Source organism: Triturus cristatus, chromosome 3_2 (genome assembly GCF_964204655.1).
Source record: "Triturus cristatus chromosome 3_2, aTriCri1.1, whole genome shotgun sequence".
Taxonomy (NCBI): Eukaryota; Metazoa; Chordata; class Amphibia; order Caudata; family Salamandridae; genus Triturus; species Triturus cristatus.
The window spans coordinates 920350797-920373918 of NC_140584.1; the positions used below are offsets into that span (position 1 = coordinate 920350797).

Here is a 23122-nt window from a genome sequence, read left to right on the forward strand (position 1 = left end):
CTAGAAGTAAAGCCCGCATGTACCAGTAAGGTGTAATCAAAGTGGTTCATTGCCTTATAGTGGTTACCCTTCAGATGAGTCTCCTGCAGTAGGACCAACTCCGGGGCATGCCTGCGCAGATATTTTAGCACCACAATGCGTTTAATTTTACTGCCTAGGCTGGGGATTTTTCACTTTAGGACTTACAAGGCTAGCTGAAAGGTGGAGTGTTGTAGTGCATGTAGGCCCATCCCCGTGTGTGCTGGGGCATTGACCGTGTTGCCCCTTCCCAGAGTGTCCCGTGCCTCTGTCCTTGGTTGCCTGTTTCCCCTGAGCAAGATGCAATTAGATTCAGAGCCCTACGTCATGCATATACCACTTCACGTGGGGCAAAAGTGACACCAGGCTCTCATAAATAAGCCTCCAAGTAGCTATGCTGATGACATTTTATTACTGCCAGTCTAGGTACTCCATGCCTTTAGGGCAATATGCCCATTTTGTTGTTCAGCTTGACTTTTATTAAGCTGCTATTCACCACAGTCATGACTTAGGTGCCGATTCCAGTGTTGGCGGTAAGCATACTCTGTTGCAATGGCGATGGAGTGTGCTTGCCGCCAATATTGTGATCCACCTGCAGAATTTAAAAGCGGGCAGACCATAGTTTGACAGCGGTGTAGAATACTCCTTCTCTGCTGTGGCCAAACGGCTACAACGGGCCAACAGATTAAGGGCTGAAAGAGAATTGTCTATATGTTCGTCCACCCAAACAGGATGAGCGTACATATAACTGTGTTTTTTACTGCCTATCATCACCAGGCAAACCCTGGTGGTAAAAAACAAAGAATACCCCCTCGCCATGGGAGAGGACTCCCATAGCGAGGAAGGGAATTTTTTTATTTTCAAAAAGAAAATCCTTTCTTTTCCTGGTCTTAATTTTGGCGCTGCCTCATTTTTAAGCCAACCTTATAAATAGGGGGCAGTGTCAAAATCAATGGGTGTTGCACCGGAGCGCCCACCACAACACCCATTGCAACCCCTTTTCACGCTAAGGGGCATATGTACAAGAAAGTGGCGGAGCGGGTCGTTAGCCTCCTTGGCTTAACGACACGCTCCGCCACTTCTGAAATGCAGGGCTGCACCATATTTACAAGAATATGGTGCAGCCCTGTGTTTCCCCCTGCGCTGGCGCTAAGTTTAGCAGCTGAGCGCCAACGCAGGCACCCTTGCATCATAATGCAAGGGTGTCTGTATGCAGGGAAGATTGTTTATGTACAGGAAGGACCCCCTTCCTGCATATAAACAATCTTGAAAGGCCGTTTTGTTACTTCTATCTGTGCTGCTTAATGTAGCAGACACAGAAGTTGCAAAATGGCATTTTACAAAAATTATTATTTATGTGCACGAAGGGGGACGTTCCTGTTCATAAACAATCATTGGCCTTTTGCTGTTTTCGTGTGAGGTGCACAACGCAGCACACGTGAAAACAGAAAAAACGAGGAGAAAAACATTTCTACTCGCTTTGCCAGGTTAAGACCAGGTTTTCTCTGGTCTTAATTCTGGCGCTGCCTCCTTTTTACACCTTCCTTGTTAATAGGAGGTAGTGTTAGAATCAATGGGTGTTGCAGTGGAACGCCCACTGCAACACCCATTGCCCTCCCCTTTTACGCTAACCTTAGCGTGAAAGGGGGTCTTATTTACAAGGCAGTGTTAAGCCACGTTAAGTGGCTTACCGCTGGCTTAAAAATAAGGCGAAGCCCCTATCGCCACAGGAACGTCGCAAAAAGTGACGTTCCTGTGGCGATAGTGACTCTGAGTGTTGCGTGAAAGAGGGCCTTATTCACAATACAGCGTTAAGCCACATTAAGAGGCTTAACGTTGCCTTGTAAACAAGGCGAAAGGTTTATCGCCACAGGAACGTCATAAAAAGTGACGTTCCTGTGGCATTAGGGAATTGTAAATATGCCCCAACGTTTCCTTATGTTTCTCTGTGTCTGCTCGGCTTAGCCTGTTGGCATGCTGTCTTTACGACAATATTCACCTATTTGACAATATTCCGTACTGTGATGCCCATCCAGGGACTTTCTGTACTATACACAAGCATAAATACATTTAAAAATAACAGTCTAGAGGGAGGAAGTGGACAATGTTTCCAACCTCTTTATACTGCAGTAGTCGCCAAAATGCTGATGATTACGCACACACCCACTTTGGTTCATGGAGGCAATTCTCTTCAACGCATGTGGAAAACAGGATAGATTCTTTTCTTTGTAGATTTCAATAGCACGTTACGAATGTGCAGTATTTATATTTGTTTCTGCAGTATGTGTTCTGTTTGGTGTCATCAGCGTACGAACTCCAGTTTTACTTTTGGTTTGTTTCTATTGCCAGTATGAAGCATATTACTTGACGTTTCAGAGGAACCCACTGAACTAAATAGAACTGTCTAGCTTCTATAGGCAGGTTATATTGACAAAAAGTTTCTGTGGGACAAATTTAATAAGATTTTGTGTTGGGGTTGTGTCACTTTTCTGGCGCAGCCCTGACTCTATGGAGCAGATTTACAAGCCCCTTGCGCCTCTTTTACGCCGCCGTTGCGTCACTTTTGTGACGCAGCGGTGGCGCAAATCCTGCGTCATGGTGCGGGGTATTTACAACGTGACGCATCTGGGAGATGCGTCACGTTGTAAAGCCCTGCGCAACATGTAGGCGCTCCTGCACAGGGGGGGGCGTTCCGACGCAGGAACGCCTCCTAAAAGTGGCTGAGTGAAATCTACAAGATTTCACTCAGTCACTTTTAGGCCCATGCTGCGTCAAAACCCTGCGCCTGCTTGAAGCAGGCGTAAGGATTGACGCAGCATTAACAAGATAGGGCCCCCAGAGCAGTGCTGGAGCTGCGTCGCGCTTGCGACGCAACTCCAGCAATGCGCCGCTTTTACGGCACAGATGCGTCACGCATCTGTGCTGTTTTTGCCCCATGGTGCGCCGCATTGTAAATGCAGCGCATCCATGGTGGCGGAGCTGTGGCGCACAATAACTGCCGCATCCCTGCTTATATGCAGGGATGCGCCAGTTATTGTAAATATGCCCCGAAATCGTTTTCGGTATTAACTAAGTCACACAAACCCAGGAGCTTATTTACAAGAGGCCTGCACTGCTGGAGTATCCCTTTTTTGATGCTCCATTGGCGCTGGCATCTCAATCATATCTATGATGCGATGTAAAGCCACAGTGTGGAGTAAGGCAAGGCAGAGCAAAGTGCTGTGTTGCCTTACTCTGCATCAAGGAGACGCTCATGGGCGTTGTTGTGGGTGTTCCATAAAACACCCATGGGTTTTGACGCTGCCGCAGATTTACAAAATAACGTATATCTGGGGCAGCGGCAAATCCTTACGCCTCACCTAAGCAGGCGTAACCAGGACAAATGTTTGCCTTCCTTCTTGTTTTTTCCACTTTCAATGTGTGCTGCATTATGCATAGAACTAGGAATACACCTCTCTGGATTGTTTTTGTACAGGAAATTGTCACTTCCTACACAAAACCAATCCTGCCAACAACAAAGACACCCTTGGTACATGGTGCAAGAGTGCCTGCGTTGTTGCTATGCACCACATTTTGTGCTTCCACTGGCTGAAAAGACAAAAACGCACTGTATCTTGTAATTATGGTGCGTTATATATATATATATATATATATATATTATCTACTGGCGGTCGCCAGTAGATAGTTATAGTTAGGACCGTGTTTCCATAGGAAATATCAAAATTCTATTTTGAATAACTTTGGGCGCCGGTTGACGAATCTTCGCGAAATTTTCAAAACGAATGGGGCGCTCCGCTCAGCTCCTACCCTGAAAGTCTCGGGGGTTCGTCAAGCGGGGGCCGAGAAAAAAGGGGGGTCCCAAAACGCGTTTTCCCCATGCATTTTCCCATAGGACCTTTAGTCGAAGGTACAGCCCGAACGGCTGAACAGAATTACTTGAAATTTGGCAGAGAGGTAGTCCTCAGGTCAGGGATGTGCCTTTTGCATATATGGAGTCAATCTGTTCAGTAGTTCCTGAGAAAATGGCAGTTAAAAGCACATACATATCTATAGCCGCGCACCGTGCGCGCACCGTGCGCGCTCCCTAACGTGCGTAAGCGTAATTGTGATTGGTTGTTACATGTCAGTCAACGTTCGAATCGGTCGAAATCAGGAAGTGTCGGCCGCCATTTTGTTTGTTTTCAGTGCGAGAGTGGAAAAGGAAGGTGGCGAACGCGAAAAGGGGGCACGGTAGAGAGTTCCTGACCCCCTAGCCTTGGTCAGGGGGTCCCTGAAGGACCCCGAAGGTAGAAAAAAACATTTAAAAATTTTTTTTTTTAAATCGCGGGGGTGCGCGCACGGTGAAAAACCATTAAAAAAAAAGAAAAATTAAAATACATACATAACTTAGCATTTAAAAAACCGTACAAATTCACTGAAAAAACCATAGGTTTCACACACGTTATAGTTAGGAATTAGCATTTAAAAAACCTTGCAAATTCACTTAAAAAACCATAGGTTTCACACATGTTATAGTTAGGTGGATATTTCACTCGTAAAAAACCAATGAAATTCCCCCGTTATAGTTAGTTCAGATAACTATAACTCGCGTGACCGCCACTCTATCAAAAGGATGATGTCATCAGTGATGTCATGAGTGATGCCACTGACCATCTCATGAGTGATGTAATATGTGACGTCATTAGCAGAGGATTGCGGGCGCGCGAGTTATAGTTATCTCAACTAACTATAACGGGGGAATTTCATTGGTTTTTTACGAGTGAAATATCCACCTAACTATAACATGTGTGAAACCTATGGTTTTTTAAGTGAATATATATATATATATATATATATATATATGTGAAAAATATTGTTTTGCCAGTTGCTCTTATGGAGGTGCTGTTATAAATTATTTATAAAGATTTTGACTTTGCTATTCTATTTGAATGTCCTCTGGCTCAGGTAAACCCGAGGTCATGAGATTTGAATGGAGCAACACAACGGTTAGAACTGTTCCTAAGCCTGTTCCTTGCTCTCCCATTGCAGAGATTGAGAGCATCAAGCTGGCTCGCTCAGTTTTCAGCAAACTCCACGAGATCTGCCACAGCTGGGTTAAAGACTTCCCCCTGCGCCGGAAGAGGCATCTCTACTACGAGACGTCGATCCACGCCATCAAGAACATGCGCCGGAAGATGGAGGACAAGCACGTGTGCATCCCTGATTTCAACATTCTCTTCAACCTCGAGGTAACTGCAGGGAATCATAGATATTACAGAATGCATTGTTAGCAGTGAGTGAGCACAGTGATAGCTACCGGTGATCTTGTCATCCTATGCCTGGGTTGCCCTAAACATGATAAGAAGGGGGAAGAAGGTGAGGAAAGGGGCATGACAAAAAAGGTGAGTAAGACCAAGTCCAAGGTCATGACCCGGTACTGTTCCTAATCCTACAGACCGCCTTTCTTCAGACTCATTGAATATTCTTTCCAAGGTCATCCAAGGTGCATGAATGAAAGGAGGTTGAGGACTTGCATGTAAATACAGGCCCATAAAACTGGTGAGTGTTAATCTGGGACACCAGGATTCCAAAGTGAAAGGTACAATTAGAAATCCTTTGTAAATATCCAAATTCATCCAGACTTACTTATTACCTGTTAATGGCCTTGGTTCATTTACTATGCTAACTCCATTCCTTTTTTTAATTTCAAAATATGTTATAGAATTGTTTTTATAAAGAGAATACTGTATCAATTAATCAGGGTCTTGTATAGCGCGGCTACTCACCAGTGAGGGTCTCAAGGCACCTGGGGTGGGGGGCTGCTGGTAGGACTGGGTGGAGGAACATTCATTAAGCCAGGTCTTGAGGTCCGCATGAAAAGCAAAATTGCTGTATAGAAAGCAATATATTTTATTTCAACAGAGTATTAAAAGGTACTTTTTAAAAATGTTTTTATTGGGTTTTACATTACATACAATAATTATAACCTGCAATAGCTTCCAAAGTGGCATTCTTATCGGTCATACAGTAGCAGCATACTTTCATGCAACATAACATAGAGGGGCCGATTCCGATCTGGGTCGGAAAGCACTCCGATCGAGTCGGATCCGGAGTGTTTTCCGACCGAGCCGGACCCCTACAGTCCGACTGAGTGAGTACGATGCGCACGTATGCTGTCGGACTCAGTTCGGTCGGACTCCCATAGAAGTCAATGGGAGCCAGTTGTACGACGCGTACATGCGCTCCCATTGACTGAATGGGTACGTCTCAAACAAGTGCGCCCCCTACAGTGGGTACGCGTCGGTGCCATCCGTACCGTACATGCCTGTGTTGGGGAGACCCATAGGTCTCCCCCTGTGTCTGAGTCATAGGGCTGCGGGTGTCAGGGGGTCCGACGCGGACCCCCGAAGTCCGACTCCGGGAGCTTTTGCGAGCCGGACACAGGTGCTCACACTGGCTGTCCGACGCATGCATCGTACTGGCTCGGTTGTAAATCGCATCCATTGCACGCCACGGTTAGCTTCCGACCGAGACATACGGAGCGGTTCGGACCCGGAAACGACTCGGTCGGAGAATCTCATGTAGCTCGCATCGCACTTGCTCGCTCGTACAGCTGTACGAGTCGGCCGGAAAACACGCATACGGCTTGTAGTTTTTCCGGCCGGATCGCGTTCGGTGCCCTTCCGATCCGGATCGGAATCGGCCCCAGAGTGATACAGAAACGTGTGAGAATCAGCGGTGATCGTGTAGATTCAGTTATGGTGAACTAGTAAATATCATTAACGTACTGCCGCAGTGTCTTTAACTGGGGATGAATCCCAAAATTGGGGCGGAAGTAGGACAAGTGTATGGGGCTGCAGTGGCAGGCCGTAATGGTTGGAAGAGAAATGCGTAACCAGAGGCTGGTGCGCATGTGGAACTGTAGTCGCTAAGTGAGGCAGGGAAGACACAGCGGATAAGTGCATTTGCGAGCAGGTACGGAGGGGAGACTTAGGGAGGAGAGGCCCCCCAGGAGCTCTCGCGGCCACCCATTACCATAAAGGGCAAGAGTCAGCGGGACAGGCCAGGGCTCCAGGTGAGGAATCCTCACCACGGGGAAGATTTACAAGCCCGTTGCACTGCCATTGCGTCGCTTTTTTGACGCAACGGCAGCGCAAACAATGCGGCCAATTTACAACGTGATGCATCTAGAGAGATGCGTCACGTTGTAAAACCCTGCGTCACATTATACCTGCGCCAGGTATAATGTATGCAGGCTATACGTTCCCCCAAAATAGCCATGTAGAACTGATGCAGTAAAATTAAAATGTCACTGCGTCACCCTACGCCTGCTCAGACCAGGCATTAGGAATGATGCAGGGCTTTTTGTATGGGACTCACCTATCTGTTGTGGCACATTTCTGGAGTTGCGTCACTTTCATTAGCAACTCCAGCAATGCGTCATTTTGTGCCACCAGATGCATCAGTATTTCTGACGCATCTGTTAATCCTTGCGCCATGGAGCACTGTATTGTAAATACAATGCATCCATGGTGGCACAAGGACATTTGGCAGATGCGTCAGTTCCTTGTAAATCTTTCCCCACATGTGCAGTAGACAGTGATGGCATGGGTGATTTGCTCAGGTCATGGTGGAGAGCATCATTCCCCACCCCTTGTAGGAATTGTGTGAGGAGGGTAGCCCACTGGGGAGAAACAGGTCGCTTGCACAGGTGTCTGATAGCAGAGAGCGCCTTCCTCTGACCCCTACTTGCGCACTGCTCCATGCCAATCTTTCCACCGGTGGAACTGTTGGAGAGTGACATTGGAGTGTGAGCAAAGTGGGTGTGGATATCAGGTAATTCCGTGACCTCACTCATGGTTGTATGTACTGACTGCTAGTAACTCTGTAGATCCGGGCAGGCCCATACAATATGTGTGAGGTCCGCATCCGGGGCTTGGCATCGTGGACAGCTAATCTGTGCATCAGGGAAGTTCGATTTAACTGGGCTGGGTAAGGTATGCTCTGTGGAGCATAAAACACTGAGGGGGGATATGTACAAGGAAGTGGCGGTGCGCAGCATTAGCCTCCTTGGCTTAACGCTGCGCTCCACCACTTCTGAAAAGCAAGGATGCACCATATTAACAACAAAAGTGTTGCAGCCTTGCGTTTCCCCCTGCGATGATGCTACTTTAGCAACCTAGCGCCAACGCAGGCACCCTTGCACCATAGTGCAAGGCTGTCTACATGCAGGGGAGGATTGTTTATGTGTAGGAAGGTGTCCCTTCCTGCACATAAACAATCCTAAAATGCCATTTTGTCACTTTCATGTGTGCTGCTTCATGCATTGGCATTTTTTTAAAGGTATTTTATGTACAGGAAGAGACACCTTCCTGTACATAAACAAACCATTGCATTTTGCTTTTTTCATGTGTGATGTACAAGGCAGCATACATGAAAAAAGCAAAAACGAGGAGAAATAATGCATTTCTCCTCATTTTGCCAACTTAAGACCAGGATTTACCTGGTCTTAATTTTGGTGCTGCCTCCTATGTACGTCACCCTGTACACAGGGGGCAGCATCAAAGTGAATGGGTATTGTGGTGGAACGCCCACCGCAACACCCACTGCCCACCCTTTTCAGGCTAACCATAGCGTGAAAGGGGGCCTTATAAGTAAGTGGCTTAACGCTTCATTGTACATAAGGCGCAGCCCCTATCGCCACCACAACGTCGGTAAAAGTGACGTAGTGGTGGTGATAGGGACTGGTACATATGCCCCTGGATTATTTCGAAGCAGGAATTTCGGGAAACCAGCAAGGGTGATTCTGGCACTTGTTCCCATTCCCTATCATGCAGCGCCCTCCCAGAATCGTCCTCCCAGAATCGTCCTCCCACTTTTGCCACAGTGACATAAGAGGGACATCCACAAGTTCCCTTATGGCTTTTTACAGCCAAGTGATTAGTTGACAATTGTCACCTATGGTAAGTATGGCTTGCAGAACTGGATGCATGGCGGGTTCCCCCGTCTACGTGTCCCATAGGGTCCAACAAGTGATGTGAAGTTGTCTGTGAATGAGGAACTGCCCCAGTGGGAAGCCGTGCTCTGTGTTTAATTGTTCAAACTTGAGAAGCTGGCCATCTGAGAATAGATTCCCCAGCTTGATCAACGATTGCTCCATCCAGGCTCTCATGTCCCTAGATGAATAGAAACCTGGGAAGTGGTGGAGACCGACCATGGGAAAGGCCGGGGCATACAGTGGTGCTCCACATGCAAGGCGGTGTATTCTGACAATGCATTAGCAAGCTACATCCCCTGTAAGGCCAGGGATATTAAGGCAAAACTCCTGGAAAGAGGAAACCTGCACCGCAGATACCGGCATGACTCCCCATACAAAGCTTGTTTCACCCATGTAACGCCCAGCAGTTTAGCACAACAGCCATTGCAGCTGTGCTGCCAGAAAATACGCTTCAAAGGAGGGGGGGCTCAGTCCTCCCATGCTAACTGACAGCTGCAGCTTCTCAAGGGCGACACACCGACGTTTACTACCCCAGATGAGTGTTCATGAAAGGGAGTCTAGCTTGAAGGAGAATGATTACAGCATGATGATGGGAAGGTTTGCAAAATAACATAGGAGGAGGGTTAAAATGACAATTTTTGCTAACGCTATCTTGCCTTTTGGCTTTAGGGGCAGGGGCTGACAAAAGTCCACCTGTGACCTGATGCCAGCTATGGCCCCTCGTATAGATCCAGTGGAGTATGATAAAGACAGAGTATGGAGTGGAATATGATAAAGATGGATCCCCAGGTAGCGATTTGCTTCCCCATGCCAATGGAGCTGTGCCTCGCTGAGGTCTATGACTCATGGCGACTGGTCGGGACAAAGTGGGTAGGTCGCCGACTTCGATCGATTAACCTAAAGTCCTGTGGCCCCAACAAAGGCAGCCAGGGAATGACGGGGAAAAATCAGATGTTACATTCCACAAGTATAAAAGTAAGTTGTCCGCATACAAGGATATTACATGCGTACTGTCCCCGAGGGGTATGCCGCACACCTGGCCCTCTCTGCACATCCTAACGGCCAGGGGCTCCATCTCCAGCGCGAAAAGCAGAGGGAAAAGTGGGCCCCCCATCTGGTCACATGGCCCACCGGAAAGGGGGCAAAGATGTACCGAACCAGGCGATCAAAGAGGTAGGATTTTTGTAGAGCAGCTAGGTGTAAGCATGAAGCCTCATCGCAGCTCCCGTGTGGGCTAGCACTGAAAAAAGATAATTCCACTTCAGTGTATCGAACGCCTTCTCCTGGTCTAATATATGGCAGGCTGCATGTGGAAACCATCCGTAGACCTGATCCTGCACATGGAAGAGACACCATATGTTCTGGTAGGTACTGCGTCCCGGGACAAACCCGTTCTGGTCAGAATGTACGAGCTCTGGTAAGATATGGGCATATCTACTGGTGAGGATCTTCCCCAAGATCTTATAGTCTGCCCAAAGATGGCAATAGGCCACTAAGATGCCAGTTGTGTAGGGTCCCTATCAGGCTTCCTGAAGCGAGTGTGGGAGCTCACCAATTTGTAGGGATGCCTCATACATCTCCGTAAGTCAGGGTGCCAGGATCGAGGAAAAAGTAGCACAGTACTCTAGCTGTAGCCCGTCAAGTCCCGAAGTTTTGTTCGGGGTCAATTTAGTTTTCGCTTGTGCCACATCAGTCGGCGTAATCTTAGCATCTAGGGAAGCTCTAGTGGTATTGGATGTGCACGAAAAGGCAATATCTGCTAGAAACACACTTGAACGTTTTACTGAGGCATCCGGTATCACTTGGTAGATGGAGGATTAGTAGGTGTAGAACTCTTGCAGAATCTTGCTCTGCCTGCAGTGGCACTCGTACTTGTGACCACATCAGTAATGGGCTGATAGAGGAGTCCTGCCTAAACAGCCAGGCAAGGAGGTGTCTCAAATTATCACCCTCTCTATGTACCTTGGCCGCATGGGCTGTAAAATTAAAATGCCGCAACCGCTCCAGGAGGGCTGTATAGGAAGTTTTCTTGTCTGCGAATTGCTAGGCAATCGCGGGGTCGCGGGCTGCCGCTTTTCCCAGTCTAGCAAGATGCCTCTTGGCTTCCACTATTTCCCTGTCCAAAGTCCTGCGGACACCCACAATCTCCTGCATGCAGGTACCCCTCGTTAGCATCTTGAAGGTGTCCCAGTCTAGTGTGCTAGTAGAGGCCGTATTATGATTTTCAGTGAAGTATTGCTGGATATGGGCCACGTGTGCTTCATGGAAGATAGGGTCCTCCAGGCAGTCCAGCAGAAGCTTCCAAGTGGGCGTCAAGTGGTGTGGGGGCACTCATCATGGGTCCACCACATGGACATCGTGATCAGAAATTATACGTCCTGGATAATCAATCAATCAATCAATCAAAGACATTTATAAAGCGCACTACTCACCCGGAGGGTCTCAAGGCGCTTGGGGGGGGGGGGGGCGCTACTGCTCGAACAGCCAGGTCTTGAGCTTCTTCCTGAAGGAGAGGTGGTCTTGGGTCAGGCGCAGGTCGGTCGGGAGGGAGTTCCAGGTCTTGGCAGCCAGGTAGGAGAAGGACCTTCCTCCTGTTGTCGCTCTTCGGATGCGGGGGACGGCGGCGAGGGCGTGACTGGTTGATCGGAGATGGCGTTTGGGAGCGTAGAAGTTGAGGCGGTTGTTGAGGTTGCTCGGGCCTTGGTCGTGTAGGGCTTTGTGTGCATGGCTGAGGAGACGGAAGGTGATTCTCTTGTTGACGGGGAGCCAGTGCAGGTCTCTCAGATGTCCGGAGATGTGGCTGCTTCGGGGGATGTCGAGGATGAGTCTGGCTGAGGCGTTCTGTATCCGCTGGAGTCTCTTCTGGAGCTTGGCGGTGGTTCCGGCGTAGAGGGCGTTGCCGTAGTCCAGTCGGCTGGTGACGAGGGCCTGGGTGACCGTCTTCCTGGTCTCGGTGGGGATCCACCGGAAGATCTTCCGTAGCATGCGCAGGATGTTGAAACAGGACGAGGAGACGGCGTTGACTTGTCTGTTCATGGAGAGGGAGGAGTCCAGGATGAAGCCCAGGTTGCGTGCGTGGTCTGTCGGTTTGGGTGCGGTGCCCAGGGCGGGGGGCCACCAGGAGTCGTCCCAGGCGGAGGGCGAGGAGCCCAGGATGAGGACTTCCGTCTTGTCTGAGTTCAGTTTCAGGCGGCTGGTCGTCATCCACTCGGCTACATCTTTCATCCCTTCGTGGAGGTTGGCTCTGGCGGCGGCGGGGTCGTTGGTCAGGGAGAGGATCAGCTGGGTGTCGTCGGCGTAGGAGATGATGTTGAGGTTGTGTTGGCGTGCGATGGCCGCAAGGGGGCTCATGTAGACGTTGAAGAGGGTGGGGCTGAGCGAGGATCCTTGAGGGACGCCGCAGATGACTTCGGTGGCCTCTGACTTGTACGGTGGTAGGCGGACTCTCTGTGTCCTTCCGTCGAGGAAGGAGATGATCCATTCCAGTGCCATCTCCTGGATTCCGACGTTGCTGAGGCGCTGCACTAGGGTGCGGTGGCAGACAGTGTCGAATGCTGCGGAGAGGTCTAGGAGGATGAGGGCCGCTGTTTCTCCGTTGTCCAGCAGGGCTCGGATGTCATCGGTGGCAGCGATGAGGGCGGTCTCGGTGCTGTGGGCGGCTCGGAACCCAGACTGTGAGGGGTCGAGGGATCCATTCGTCTCGAGGAAGGCGGCCAGCTGCTTGTTGACGGTCTTCTCGATGACTTTGGCTGGAAACGGGAGGAGCGAGATGGGGCGGTAATTCTTGAGTTCGGTGGGGTCCGCTGTTGGTTTCTTTAGTTGAGCGCTGAGTTCGGCGTGCTTCCAGCTCTCAGGGAAGGTGGCGGTGTCGAAGGAGGTGTTGATGATGTCCCGCAGGTGGGGTGCGATGACAGCGTCGGCCTTGTTGAATACGTGGTGAGGGCAGGGGTCGGTCGGAGATCCGGAGTGGATAGAGTTCATCGTGCGGATGGTGTCTTCTGTGTTTATCGGGGTCCAGGCGCTGAGGGTGGTGGTGGGGGGCGTTGGTGCGGTCGTGGGGGGCGTTGTTTGTGGGGTGAAGCTGTTGTGTATGTCAGCGATCTTGTTGTGGAAGTAGGAGGCGAGGGAGTTGCAGAGGTCTTGCGATGGGGTGATGTTGTTGTTTCCGGCGTTGGGGTTGGAGAGCTCTTTCACGATGTTGAAGAGTTCCTTGCAGTTGTGTGCGTTGTTGTCCAGCCGGTCCTTGAATGCTGTTTTCTTGGTGGCGTGGATCAGTTGATGGTGCTTCCGGGTGGCGAGCTTGAGGGTGGTCATGTTGTCCGGTGTTGGCTCCCTTCTCCAGGCTTTCTCGAGGGCTCGGCAGTTCTTCTTGGAGCTCTTGAGTTCGTCGGTGAACCATGGGGCCTTCTTGCTGCCGGGTCTGCTGGGCGGGGTCCTCAGCGGGGCAAGATCGTCCGCGCAGGTGCTGATCCACTTCGTGAGGTTGTCGGCGGCCTGGCTGGGGTTCGCTGAGCTGGCGGGAGGGTGCTGGCTCAGGGAAGCGGCGAGCTGGTTGGCTGTGATCTTGTTCCAGCTTCTTCGAGCAACCTGTTGCTGGTGGTGGTGGATCGTGGTTCTTCTGAAGGTGAAGTGGACGCAGCTGTGGTCCGTCCAGTGGAGTCCAGTGGCGTGGCTGAAGGCGATGTCTTTGCTGGATGAGAAGACGGCGTCGAGTGTGTGTCCGGCGAGGTGGGTGGGGGTGGACACCAGCTGCTTGAGTCCGAGGTTGGCGAGGTTGTCAAGCAGGGTGGTGGTGTTGCGGTCGTTGTTGTTCTCCAGGTGGAAGTTGATGTCCCCCAGGAGGATGTAGTCAGCGGAGGGGAGGGCGTGCGGGCTGATGAAGTCGGCGATGTCTTCGCTGAATGGTGTGCGTGGTCCCGGGGGTCGGTAGATCAGGGTGCCTCTGAGGGTGGTCTTAGGGTCGGTGTGGATCTGGAAGTGTATTTGTTCGGCGGTAGTCAGGGTGTCGTCGGTGTTGGTCGTGATGCGGATGGTGTCCCTGTGGATGATGGCGATGCCTCCTCCAGTCTGGTTGTCGCGATCTCTCCGGGTGATCTTGTATCCCTCTGGGATGGCGATGGCGATGTCGGGCGCTGAGGAGTCGTTCATCCAGGTTTCCGTGAGGAAGGCAACGTCTGGAGATGTGGTGTCGAGGAGGTTCCAGAGTTCGATGGCGTGTCTGTGGACGGAGCGGGTGTTGAGCAGGATGCACTTGAGGTGGTTGCTGCTGGTGTTCGGCTTGGCGGGTGCTGGTGCGGGGCAGGTCCGGATGCAGGTGAACTTGCAGGCGTGGCAGCTGAAGGGTCCGTGGGTGCGTCTCGGGGTGGCTCGGTAGCATCCCGGGATTCGGCCGGTGTTGAGTGCGTTGAGGGTGGCGGCGTCGTACGTCTGGCGGGTGGGCTGGGGTCCTCGGGGGCCAGGGGTTCGGGCGCTGGGCGCGGTCCAGGCACGGACGGGCACAGACGGGCTTACCTTTGGCGCGCCTTTGGCGCACAAACGGCGCGCCCGCTGCGCGTGCACGCTGCGCGTTGGCCACTCTGCCATATGAGGAGAGTGGGGGCTGCGGAGCGAGGGAGGGGCAGCTGGGAGGGGGAGCGGGGTGGCAAATGGGGAGGGCGAGCGAGGGAAGGGGGCGGGGGACGGGTCGGTAGATCAGGGTGCCTCTGAGGGTGGTCTTAGGGTCGGTGTGGATCTGGAAGTGTAGGTGTTCGGCGGTAGTCAGGGTGTCGTCGGTGTTGGTCGTGATGCGCATGGTGTCCCTGTGGATGATGGCGATGCCTCCTCCAGTCTGGTTGTCGCGATCTCTCCGGGTGATCTTGTATCCCTCTGGGATGGCGATGTCGGGCGCTGAGGAGTCGTTCATCCAGGTTTCCGTGAGGAAGGCAACGTTTGGAGATGTGGTGTCGAGGAGGTTCCAGAGTTCGATGGCGTGTCTGTGGACGGAGCGGGTGTTGAGCAGGATGCACTTGAGGTGGTTGCTGCTGGTGTTCGGCTTGGCGGGTGCTGGTGCGGGGCAGGTCCGGATGCAGGTGAACTTGCAGGCGTGGCAGCTGAAGGGTCCGTGGGTGCGTCTCGGGGTGGCTCGGTAGCATCCCGGGATTCGGCCGGTGTTGAGTGCGTTGAGGGTGGCGGCGTCGTACGTCTGGCGGGTGGGCTGGGGTCCTCGGGGGCCAGGGGTTCGGGCGCTGGGCGCGGTCCAGGCACGGACGGGCACAGACGGGCTTACCTTTGGCGCGCCTTTGGCGCACAAACGGTGCGCCCGCTGCGCGTGCACGCTGCGCGTTGGCCACTCTGCCATATGAGGAGAGTGGGGGCTGCGGAGCGAGGGAGGGGCAGCTGGGAGGGGGAGCGGGGTGGCAAATGGGGAGGGCGAGCGAGGGAAGGGGGCGGGGCCGCAGGGGGGCAGCGGCGGGGAGGTGGCGGGAAACGCGGCCGGGGCTGGGCGAGAGAGGGGGGGAGCACAGGGGGCTAGGGCAAAACGGCGGGGAAAAAAGACGAAAAAGGCGGCGAAGCAAGCTGGTGGCAGGGGGCACAGGAGATCCGCGGACCAAGCGGATCCGGCGGTCGGGGCACAGCAGAGGGCACAGCTGGTGGCAGGAGGCGCAGGAGATCCGCGGACCTAGCGGATCCGGTGGGCGGGGCACAGCAGAGATGCACAGGGCACAGCTCAGGGCAGAGGCGGCACCAGGGGACGGGCTCACTCACGGGGAGTGTGCTCGGGGGGTGACCTGCCCAGTGGCGAACAAAAGATACCAAGGAAGTGGAGCAGAGGAAGCGGCCCAGGTGCACAAAGAGGTTAATAGGCACTGAGTGGAAGGAATAAAGTTTGTCTCTGTGGTATAGAGATCTCCATGCTTCCGAAAGCCATCAGTCAATCATCCATCTCCTAAAGCAGTCGGCCTGTGCATAAGGGGGAAAGCGTGGTAAAGGATGGTGGGACCTGTCCAAGTCTGGGTCTAGCATTCAGTTGTAGTCGCCCTCCCAGGACCCAGGGCTTTGCAGTCTTGTGGGCCAGTATGGTGGAGTGGGTGTCCCAAAATGCTCCATGATCTACTATTCCAACATCCAGCGCCCCCCTGCGCAAGTCGTTGTAATGACTTGCGGGGTAATGGTATTGTGTTATTACAACGCAGTCGTTGTAACAACATGCGGGGTGAGGGAAAGCGGGAAAAGAAGGCATATTCCAACATAGAGAGCCTACCCAAACCGGCAGTACGCCCAAACAGAGCACAGTCAAAGAAACTCTGGTGTATCATGGGCATGCAACTTGGCTCTAGGGTGTAGCGCTGTATCCAATTTGCCCTGTGCAACCAGGCTGAGTCATGTCGGACCCAGCAAGGACTGTCACTGGTCCTGGAGCCCACTGGTTATACATTATGGAAAAATAGCAGAGTGAAATCAGTGGGTCTAAATGAGTGTGATGCATTCCCCAGCAGGGGGCAGTGAGGGCAGTGCAGAGGGACAGGTCAGGGTGGACAGGGGAGGTCAGCCTCTGTGATCATGGCTGTGTATGCAGTGACTGGTGCACCCTATAAAGTGGGACAAAAAGACAGAACGATAAACAGAGAAATTGGGATGAGCAGCGTTCACCAAGTTTAGACAGTGTCCATAAAAAGGGAAGACTGGGGGTGAATCAGATGAGGTTGTGCGCCGTCTGAGGTGTTACCAGCGGGAGGGTCTAGGAGCCCTGGCGAGAATCATCAGAGGGAAGAGTGTCGTCCTCTGATGTAAAAATGTGCAGGCCTTTCTCATCGTCTGTGGCCCCGGCGCTTGTTCCCAGGTTAACTGCAGCTGGCAGGGCCTGTCTACAGTCCTCAATTATCTGTTTACGATTAGGGGATTTTGACAAGGATGTGTGAGGGGCGGTGTCTGCTTGCGAACTACCCCGTTGACTTGGCCTGGGTGGACCTGGTCCAGACCCAATCAGTTTTGGTGGCGGTTCCCCATGATGATGGCCAACACAGTCCCAGGCATCCTTAGGATTTGTGAAAAATATGGAGGTTCCGTCCAACACGACCTTAAGGCGGGCTGGGAATAGCAATGAGTACTGAACCCCCAGATGTCAGAGACAATGTTTGACCTCCAGAAAGGAGTAGAGTTGGCACTGGACCGCATGGGTGTAGTCAGGAAATAACATGACACCTTTGTCCTCCACTTGGAGTAGACCGGTCTGTTTGGCAGCTCTCAGGAGAGCATCACAGTCTTTAAAGTGCAGGAGCATAGCCAGCATGGGATGCGGAGGGGCACCTGGAGGGGGACGACGGGCAGGCACACACGGTGTGCTCTCTCCAAGGAAAAGAAGGGCACCCCCATCCAATGGCGTGGCAAATGTCCTGAACCAGGTTTCCAAGCACGAAAGGGGGTCTGGGCCTTCAACATCCTCTGACAGCTCCAAAAAGCAGATATTACTCAATCGTGAATGGTCTTACGCATCCTCCGCCCTGTCCTCTAGGTGTTGAGCACACTCCTGCAGGACCTGACTCGCCATCCGGTTGTCAGTCTCCAGCGGCTTCTGGGTAGCAAGTATTTTCTCCCAATCTGAGACTTTATCTTGGCGCTTGAGATGGTGTTCACTTAAGAAGCTCAGTTCAGTGGCTAAGGATCCAAGCCTGGTCTCTGTGGAAACCCTGGAGTGTTCTATAGCAGCCAATACCTTGCCCAATTTGTCCAGTGTGGAGGGTGTTGGGATATCGGCCAATACTGGTGTGTCTCATATGGTGGAGGGTGGATCCGCTGATGCCGGACGCGGTAAGGGCATGGCAGAACTTAGTTTGCCCATGATTCGTGCTGCTGCAGATCCAGAGGTTTGACACAGATCAGGGCTTGTGGAGGCAGCCAGGCAAAGGCAGGAGGGCCATGGAGCCTCGCAGGGACAAGAGAGAGAGGAGAGTTGCCGACACCAGTGTAACTGTCAGAGCATGGGGCCGCCCACTACAAAGAATGTTCCCAGGGTAAAGGGCAGGAAATGGTGGCAGCAGCCACAGGAGTTCCTGAACAGTTGCCAATGAAAGTCTCTTGGTTTATTGAAAGCAGTTATTTTCCCTCTCTGAGTAATTTTCATCTTATATGGGTCAATAAGAGAAAAGGGGATATTCAAAGATGTTAACTTAACTGTGGGCAGCAGCATATTTTACGTTGTCTTACAGGATTTTTGCTCCTTTCTGGTTTATTGTTTTGATTCTTCTCATGTGGTAAGATCCTCTTGCATTCCTGTCTCCTCCAACGCAGGCACCTTTGCGCCATGGAGCAAGGCTGCCTGCTTTACAGGCAGGTTTGTTTCTGTACAGGAAGGAACACATTCCTGCATTAAAAAAATCCTTAGAGGCATTTTACTACTTCTAAGTGTGCTGCAAAATGCAACACACTTAGAAAGAGGAAACAAGGAGGAGAAATAAAGATATTTCTCCTTGTTGCACCTCTGGTGGGAAGGTGTACAATTCTGATGCATTCCCAGGTCTACCATTGTTGGTAGATCTGTGAATGTGTCAGAATACATGAGTGGATGTGTGGAAACACCCTCACTCCACCCACGCAGAGTAACACAAGGCAGAGACTAATGCTCCCTCGCATTTCTCCAAATTTACCAGGCCACGCAGGGCCATGCAAGGTGGCCTTGCGTGGCTTGGTAAATCTTATCTAGGTTTTGTGTTGCTCAATGGTTCTTGGGTTTTTCGAGTGAGCTAAAGGTTTTGACTATGGTCTCTCGCGATTAAAAAATTAGGGGCATATTATCTAGGGACGGCGATAAATAACGCAAAGCGCGCTTAGTGCTTTTTTATTTATCGCTGTCTATCTCTGGAATTTATTGCCCCGGTAGCGCGTTATTAACAACGCCTTTCTCCAGGGCAATACAAATTCCAGCAATAGCGGGGAAGTCGCAGTTTTGCAGGGAACATCGCTGGTTTTCCAGCGATGTTCCCTGAAAAACGGACATAACCTTGCTGATACGACCCTGTGGTCGTATCAGCATAATCCACCCCCAATGTTAGGGATAGGTAAGTCTGCATTTTAGCAGACGTTAGTTTTTGGCGAAAACAGCGGTTTTCTCCAAAAACTAACGTCTGCTTAAATGCTGGGGCAGCCTTGTAATAATCGCGATGTGCACATCAGTGATATTTGCAGGGTTGTACTGCCCAGTGACGCACACTTTGCAACTCATTAGAAATGCAAAGGGAGGCGTCGGGTAAAAGGGTGCTAACATGTGCTAATGCATGTTATCACCCTCTTGTAAATAGGGTGAAAAGATTATCTCTGCTTTTTTTACTTTTACAGCCAAGAAAGCGGAGATAATGCCCTTGTTAATATGCCCTTCTTTTGTTCTTTAGGGAACGCTCTCCTTCAGACCACCCACGCTTAGTCAAGATACCAATGCATCAGTGCACATTATAGTGAACTTTGGTGGAGAAAGACTAGTTTGTTTGTGGTATAGCTCAGTACTGGTCAGGATGAGAGAGCGAGATTGTGCAGTGTGCCACTATATACGGCTCACTGCATCTGAGGCTTGTGATGAAGACTTACCTGATTTCACATTCTAAAGGACCCATGATTGCGACCTGTCCTCCTTGTCAGGTTGTCACCTTTAAAAGAGACAGAGGTCAGAGTGGTAAAAAGAAACAAGCATTGACATAGCCAATAGGTCTCGCCTTTGGGTCCTTTATAAGAGTTTAGCAGCAGCACATTATTCTGGGGGAAGTATTATGATTTTTAATGCTTATTTGCTCCTGACACAGATTGAGTAGCCCCTGCTATCAGAGGTCATGATGGCAGATATGGATCACAGATGAGGTAAAACCATCAGTTTAAGGATCTAAATAGGGCTCTGTCCAGTTTGTATACAAAGTGCCTCATTTACAAGCTTCAAGCCATATTACTGTGCTGAGCTGCGTCATTTTAAAAGTACAGTGATGCGTCATATTTACAACAATATGAAGCAAATGTTGTAAATGTGGTAATGCGGCAGTGTCCATGGCACGCCCCTGTCACGTGAAGTGATGAGTAAAAAAGGGTTTGTATTTACAGGGCCATGAAAAGCCACGCAGGGTGGCTTTGCGTGGCCTTGTGAATATGGGCCAGCACACTGCGCCACTGGTGCGTCGCACAAAGTGACGTACCAGTGGAACAAGGGGCTTGTAAATAAGGTCCAAGAGAGTACAGAAATGCTTTAAGAACATTTACTATTTACATGTCAGAGAGATATTTGCAACGGTTGAAAGAGGACTGACCCAGCCCATGTTACGCACAAAACATATCATTTCTTGATAGTCCTGAAAAACATGGACCTTACAAAGAGTAAAGAACTGGGATTCACAAGCAAGGCATTCCAAAGTGTATTCTTTTTTTAAATTTATATTAGTTTATCATAACAAACTTGCTGACAGTATTTGGCATGTGCGATCTCATTTTGTACAATTAACAAGGTAGCACAATCATTGACATAAAAATACAAACTTACTTTACATCTCCCCTGTTAAGACATTAAATTAACAAATATCGCTTTCAAGCCGTTCATTTGGTCCCGCGGTGGTGCTTGGGGTCTAGTCGCTTAGATCAGGGTCTGAGGCCTCATCTGTGGGGGGGGCGCGGGGGGGGCAAATATTGCCGCGGAATGCGTTCCATCCGCCCCATATCTTCGCCCATTTGCGGGGACAGCCTCTGTGAGTGAATACTGTCTTCTCCGCCAAAGTGTATTCTTGACTCACAAACAGAATGCAAGGGGTGATTAACTTTTTCCCATACACTGCCATAATTAGCGCTTCGCGCAATAACAACTCCACGCAAGTTATAAGCGTAAAAGGCCATTTATTAGGACAGGGTTGAACAACCATAACCAAACATCAAACAAACCCCCCAACAATCCCCAACGACATAACTCTCATCCTTCCATTCTCTCCCATACTCCAAATACTCCATCCCACCTCACACAGCAACCTCCTCACATATCCCATTAGCTTCCTCACTTCTCTTCCAACCTCCTCCATCATCTCCATCCATCGTAATCTGGTATGACGCACCCCCATCTTTCACCAGTATCCCCCTCCCCGGAAGGGCGAGTATGCCCGTCATGGACTCTCCCCCCTCCCAAATCCGCCAACCAGGGAATCCTCGGAGGGCGGTTCTTCGAACACCTTCACATTCCAGTCGACAACCCAATGGGAGATCTGTGAAATGGACATGAATTCAGATAACTGATGAGGATTCCCTTTGGTGTGCCTAAACAAAGTCATGCGTAGCCACACCTTCAGAATGTAAAGCATAAGCCTAATAAACCAACGAGACATGAGTAAAACGTACTGTTATCCTAACGTAATGTGTGCTTTGGTTTAATTGAGTTCCACCATGAAATTTGATATACATTGAAAAACGAGATGAAAATAGCACCAATAGTTACTCCATGTGTCAGAATATTTACTGAGTACATCACATAAAGGTTTCAACGCAATGCTGTCGCAAAAGTAGCTTCCCAGCCAGACACATAGGGGCAGATTTATGTTAGACTTGCGCCACTTTTACGCCGCTGTTGCGTCACTTTTGTGACGCAGCGGCGGCGTAAACCCTGCGCCACGTTGCGCCCTCTTTACATCGTGACGCATCTATGGAGATGCGTCACGGTGTAAAGCCCTGAGCCACATTAAACCTGCGTCAGGTTTAATGTTTGCAGGGTGGGCGTTCCAGCGGAAAAAGCCTCGGAAAAGTGACTCAGTCACTTTTCCGACGCTGCTGCGTCAAAACCTTGCGCCTGCTTGAAGCAGGCGTAAGGCATGACGCAGCATGTAAGGTCTGGGCAGCCCCTAAACATTGCTGGAGTTGCGTCGTGCTTGCGACACGACTCCAGCAATGCGCCGCCCTTACGCCATCAGATGCGTCACGCATCTGTTTATCCTTGCGCCACGATGCGCTGCATTGTAAATGCGGCGCATCTGTGGTGGCGCAAGGGTAAACTTGCGTGACGCATCTTTCCTGGCGCATCCCTGCTGATTTGCAGGGATGCGCCAGGGAACATAAAGCTGCCCCATAGATGTGAACTAATGTCCACAGTTATATATGGTCAGCTACCAACCTGAGGTGCTTCACTGATGACAATGCATAATATAACAAGCAACCTTTTAATGGGACAGGGAACACTAAAATACTCACTGGGAACAAATTAATTTACTGAAATCCAAAAATTACAATTTAGAGAGTGTTAAATGATGGTGCCCTTCGAGCAGAGGAGAATAAAAATAAATAGGATGCCAGTTGTCGGCTATATTTTGTAGGACATGCCATTTGGATGTGCTTTCTGCCTTGTCAGTGTAGGGGGCACATCCAAGCCACTTGTCACTTCAACTCCAAGTTAAACCTGAGCTGTTTATGAGGGTTGAAGCAGCAGAACCTGGACTGTGAAACAAGTGCTCTGTGTGATATTCTGCAGTAATCCGTCATTGTATGACTGACAAGATGAGTAAGTGCATATGCAGAGACCCTTTTGTGGACTTTGGATATTATCTTACCGAATGTGTCACATAAACAGGCTATCAATTACAACAATAACTGGCTTTAAAGATCAGTGAAAACCAAAAAGTATTCTTTTTTTTTTTTTTTTAAAACCTTTATTTAGCACTGTGTACAAGACAAATACGGGCCTACAACCATCCGGCCGGCCTCGACACTTCTGAAGCTTGATAGCAAAGTATATGTCCACTCGGTGGCACGGCAGCACATAGAAGCATACGACCTATGTTACAATAAATCCACGTGCACCGAGTGGCAGGAGACAGCAAGGTTAATTTTAAAAATTTTTATATAAGGAGATACAGAAACTAGAACGGATCAGTGTACAGAACAGACGATCATATGAGAAATGGGTAACAGCCAACAGGAGAGTCAACTAACAGTGAACACGTTTAAAATGGCGGCACGAAACTATAATACCAGGATATAGATACGCAGCGAAATGTGCCTCCCAGCCGCTACCCTCCCAACAGCAGTCCCCCCCACTGACCCTAGAAAAAGACGTAAGAAAAGGACGGAAAAAGGAAAAAGAAGGCCCATAGAAATAAAAAAATGTGTCGAAGAAGACCCCCCACCCTACACGCATGCCGAGGCTAT

At 50.4% G+C, this 23122-nt stretch overlaps 1 protein-coding gene across 3 annotated transcripts in view; it reads left to right on the top strand.

Annotated features, from left to right (window-relative positions):
- The window catches only part of PPM1E (protein phosphatase, Mg2+/Mn2+ dependent 1E), an 819329-nt gene that overhangs the window by 511631 nt on the left and 284576 nt on the right, over positions 1 to 23122 (top strand). For all 3 annotated transcript variants that reach the window (XM_085649376.1, XM_085649377.1, XM_085649378.1), the window contains one exon: positions 5047 to 5246. In XM_085649376.1, the coding sequence (XP_085505502.1) occupies positions 5047 to 5246 (200 nt within the window). The remainder of the gene's footprint in view (positions 1 to 5046; positions 5247 to 23122) is intronic.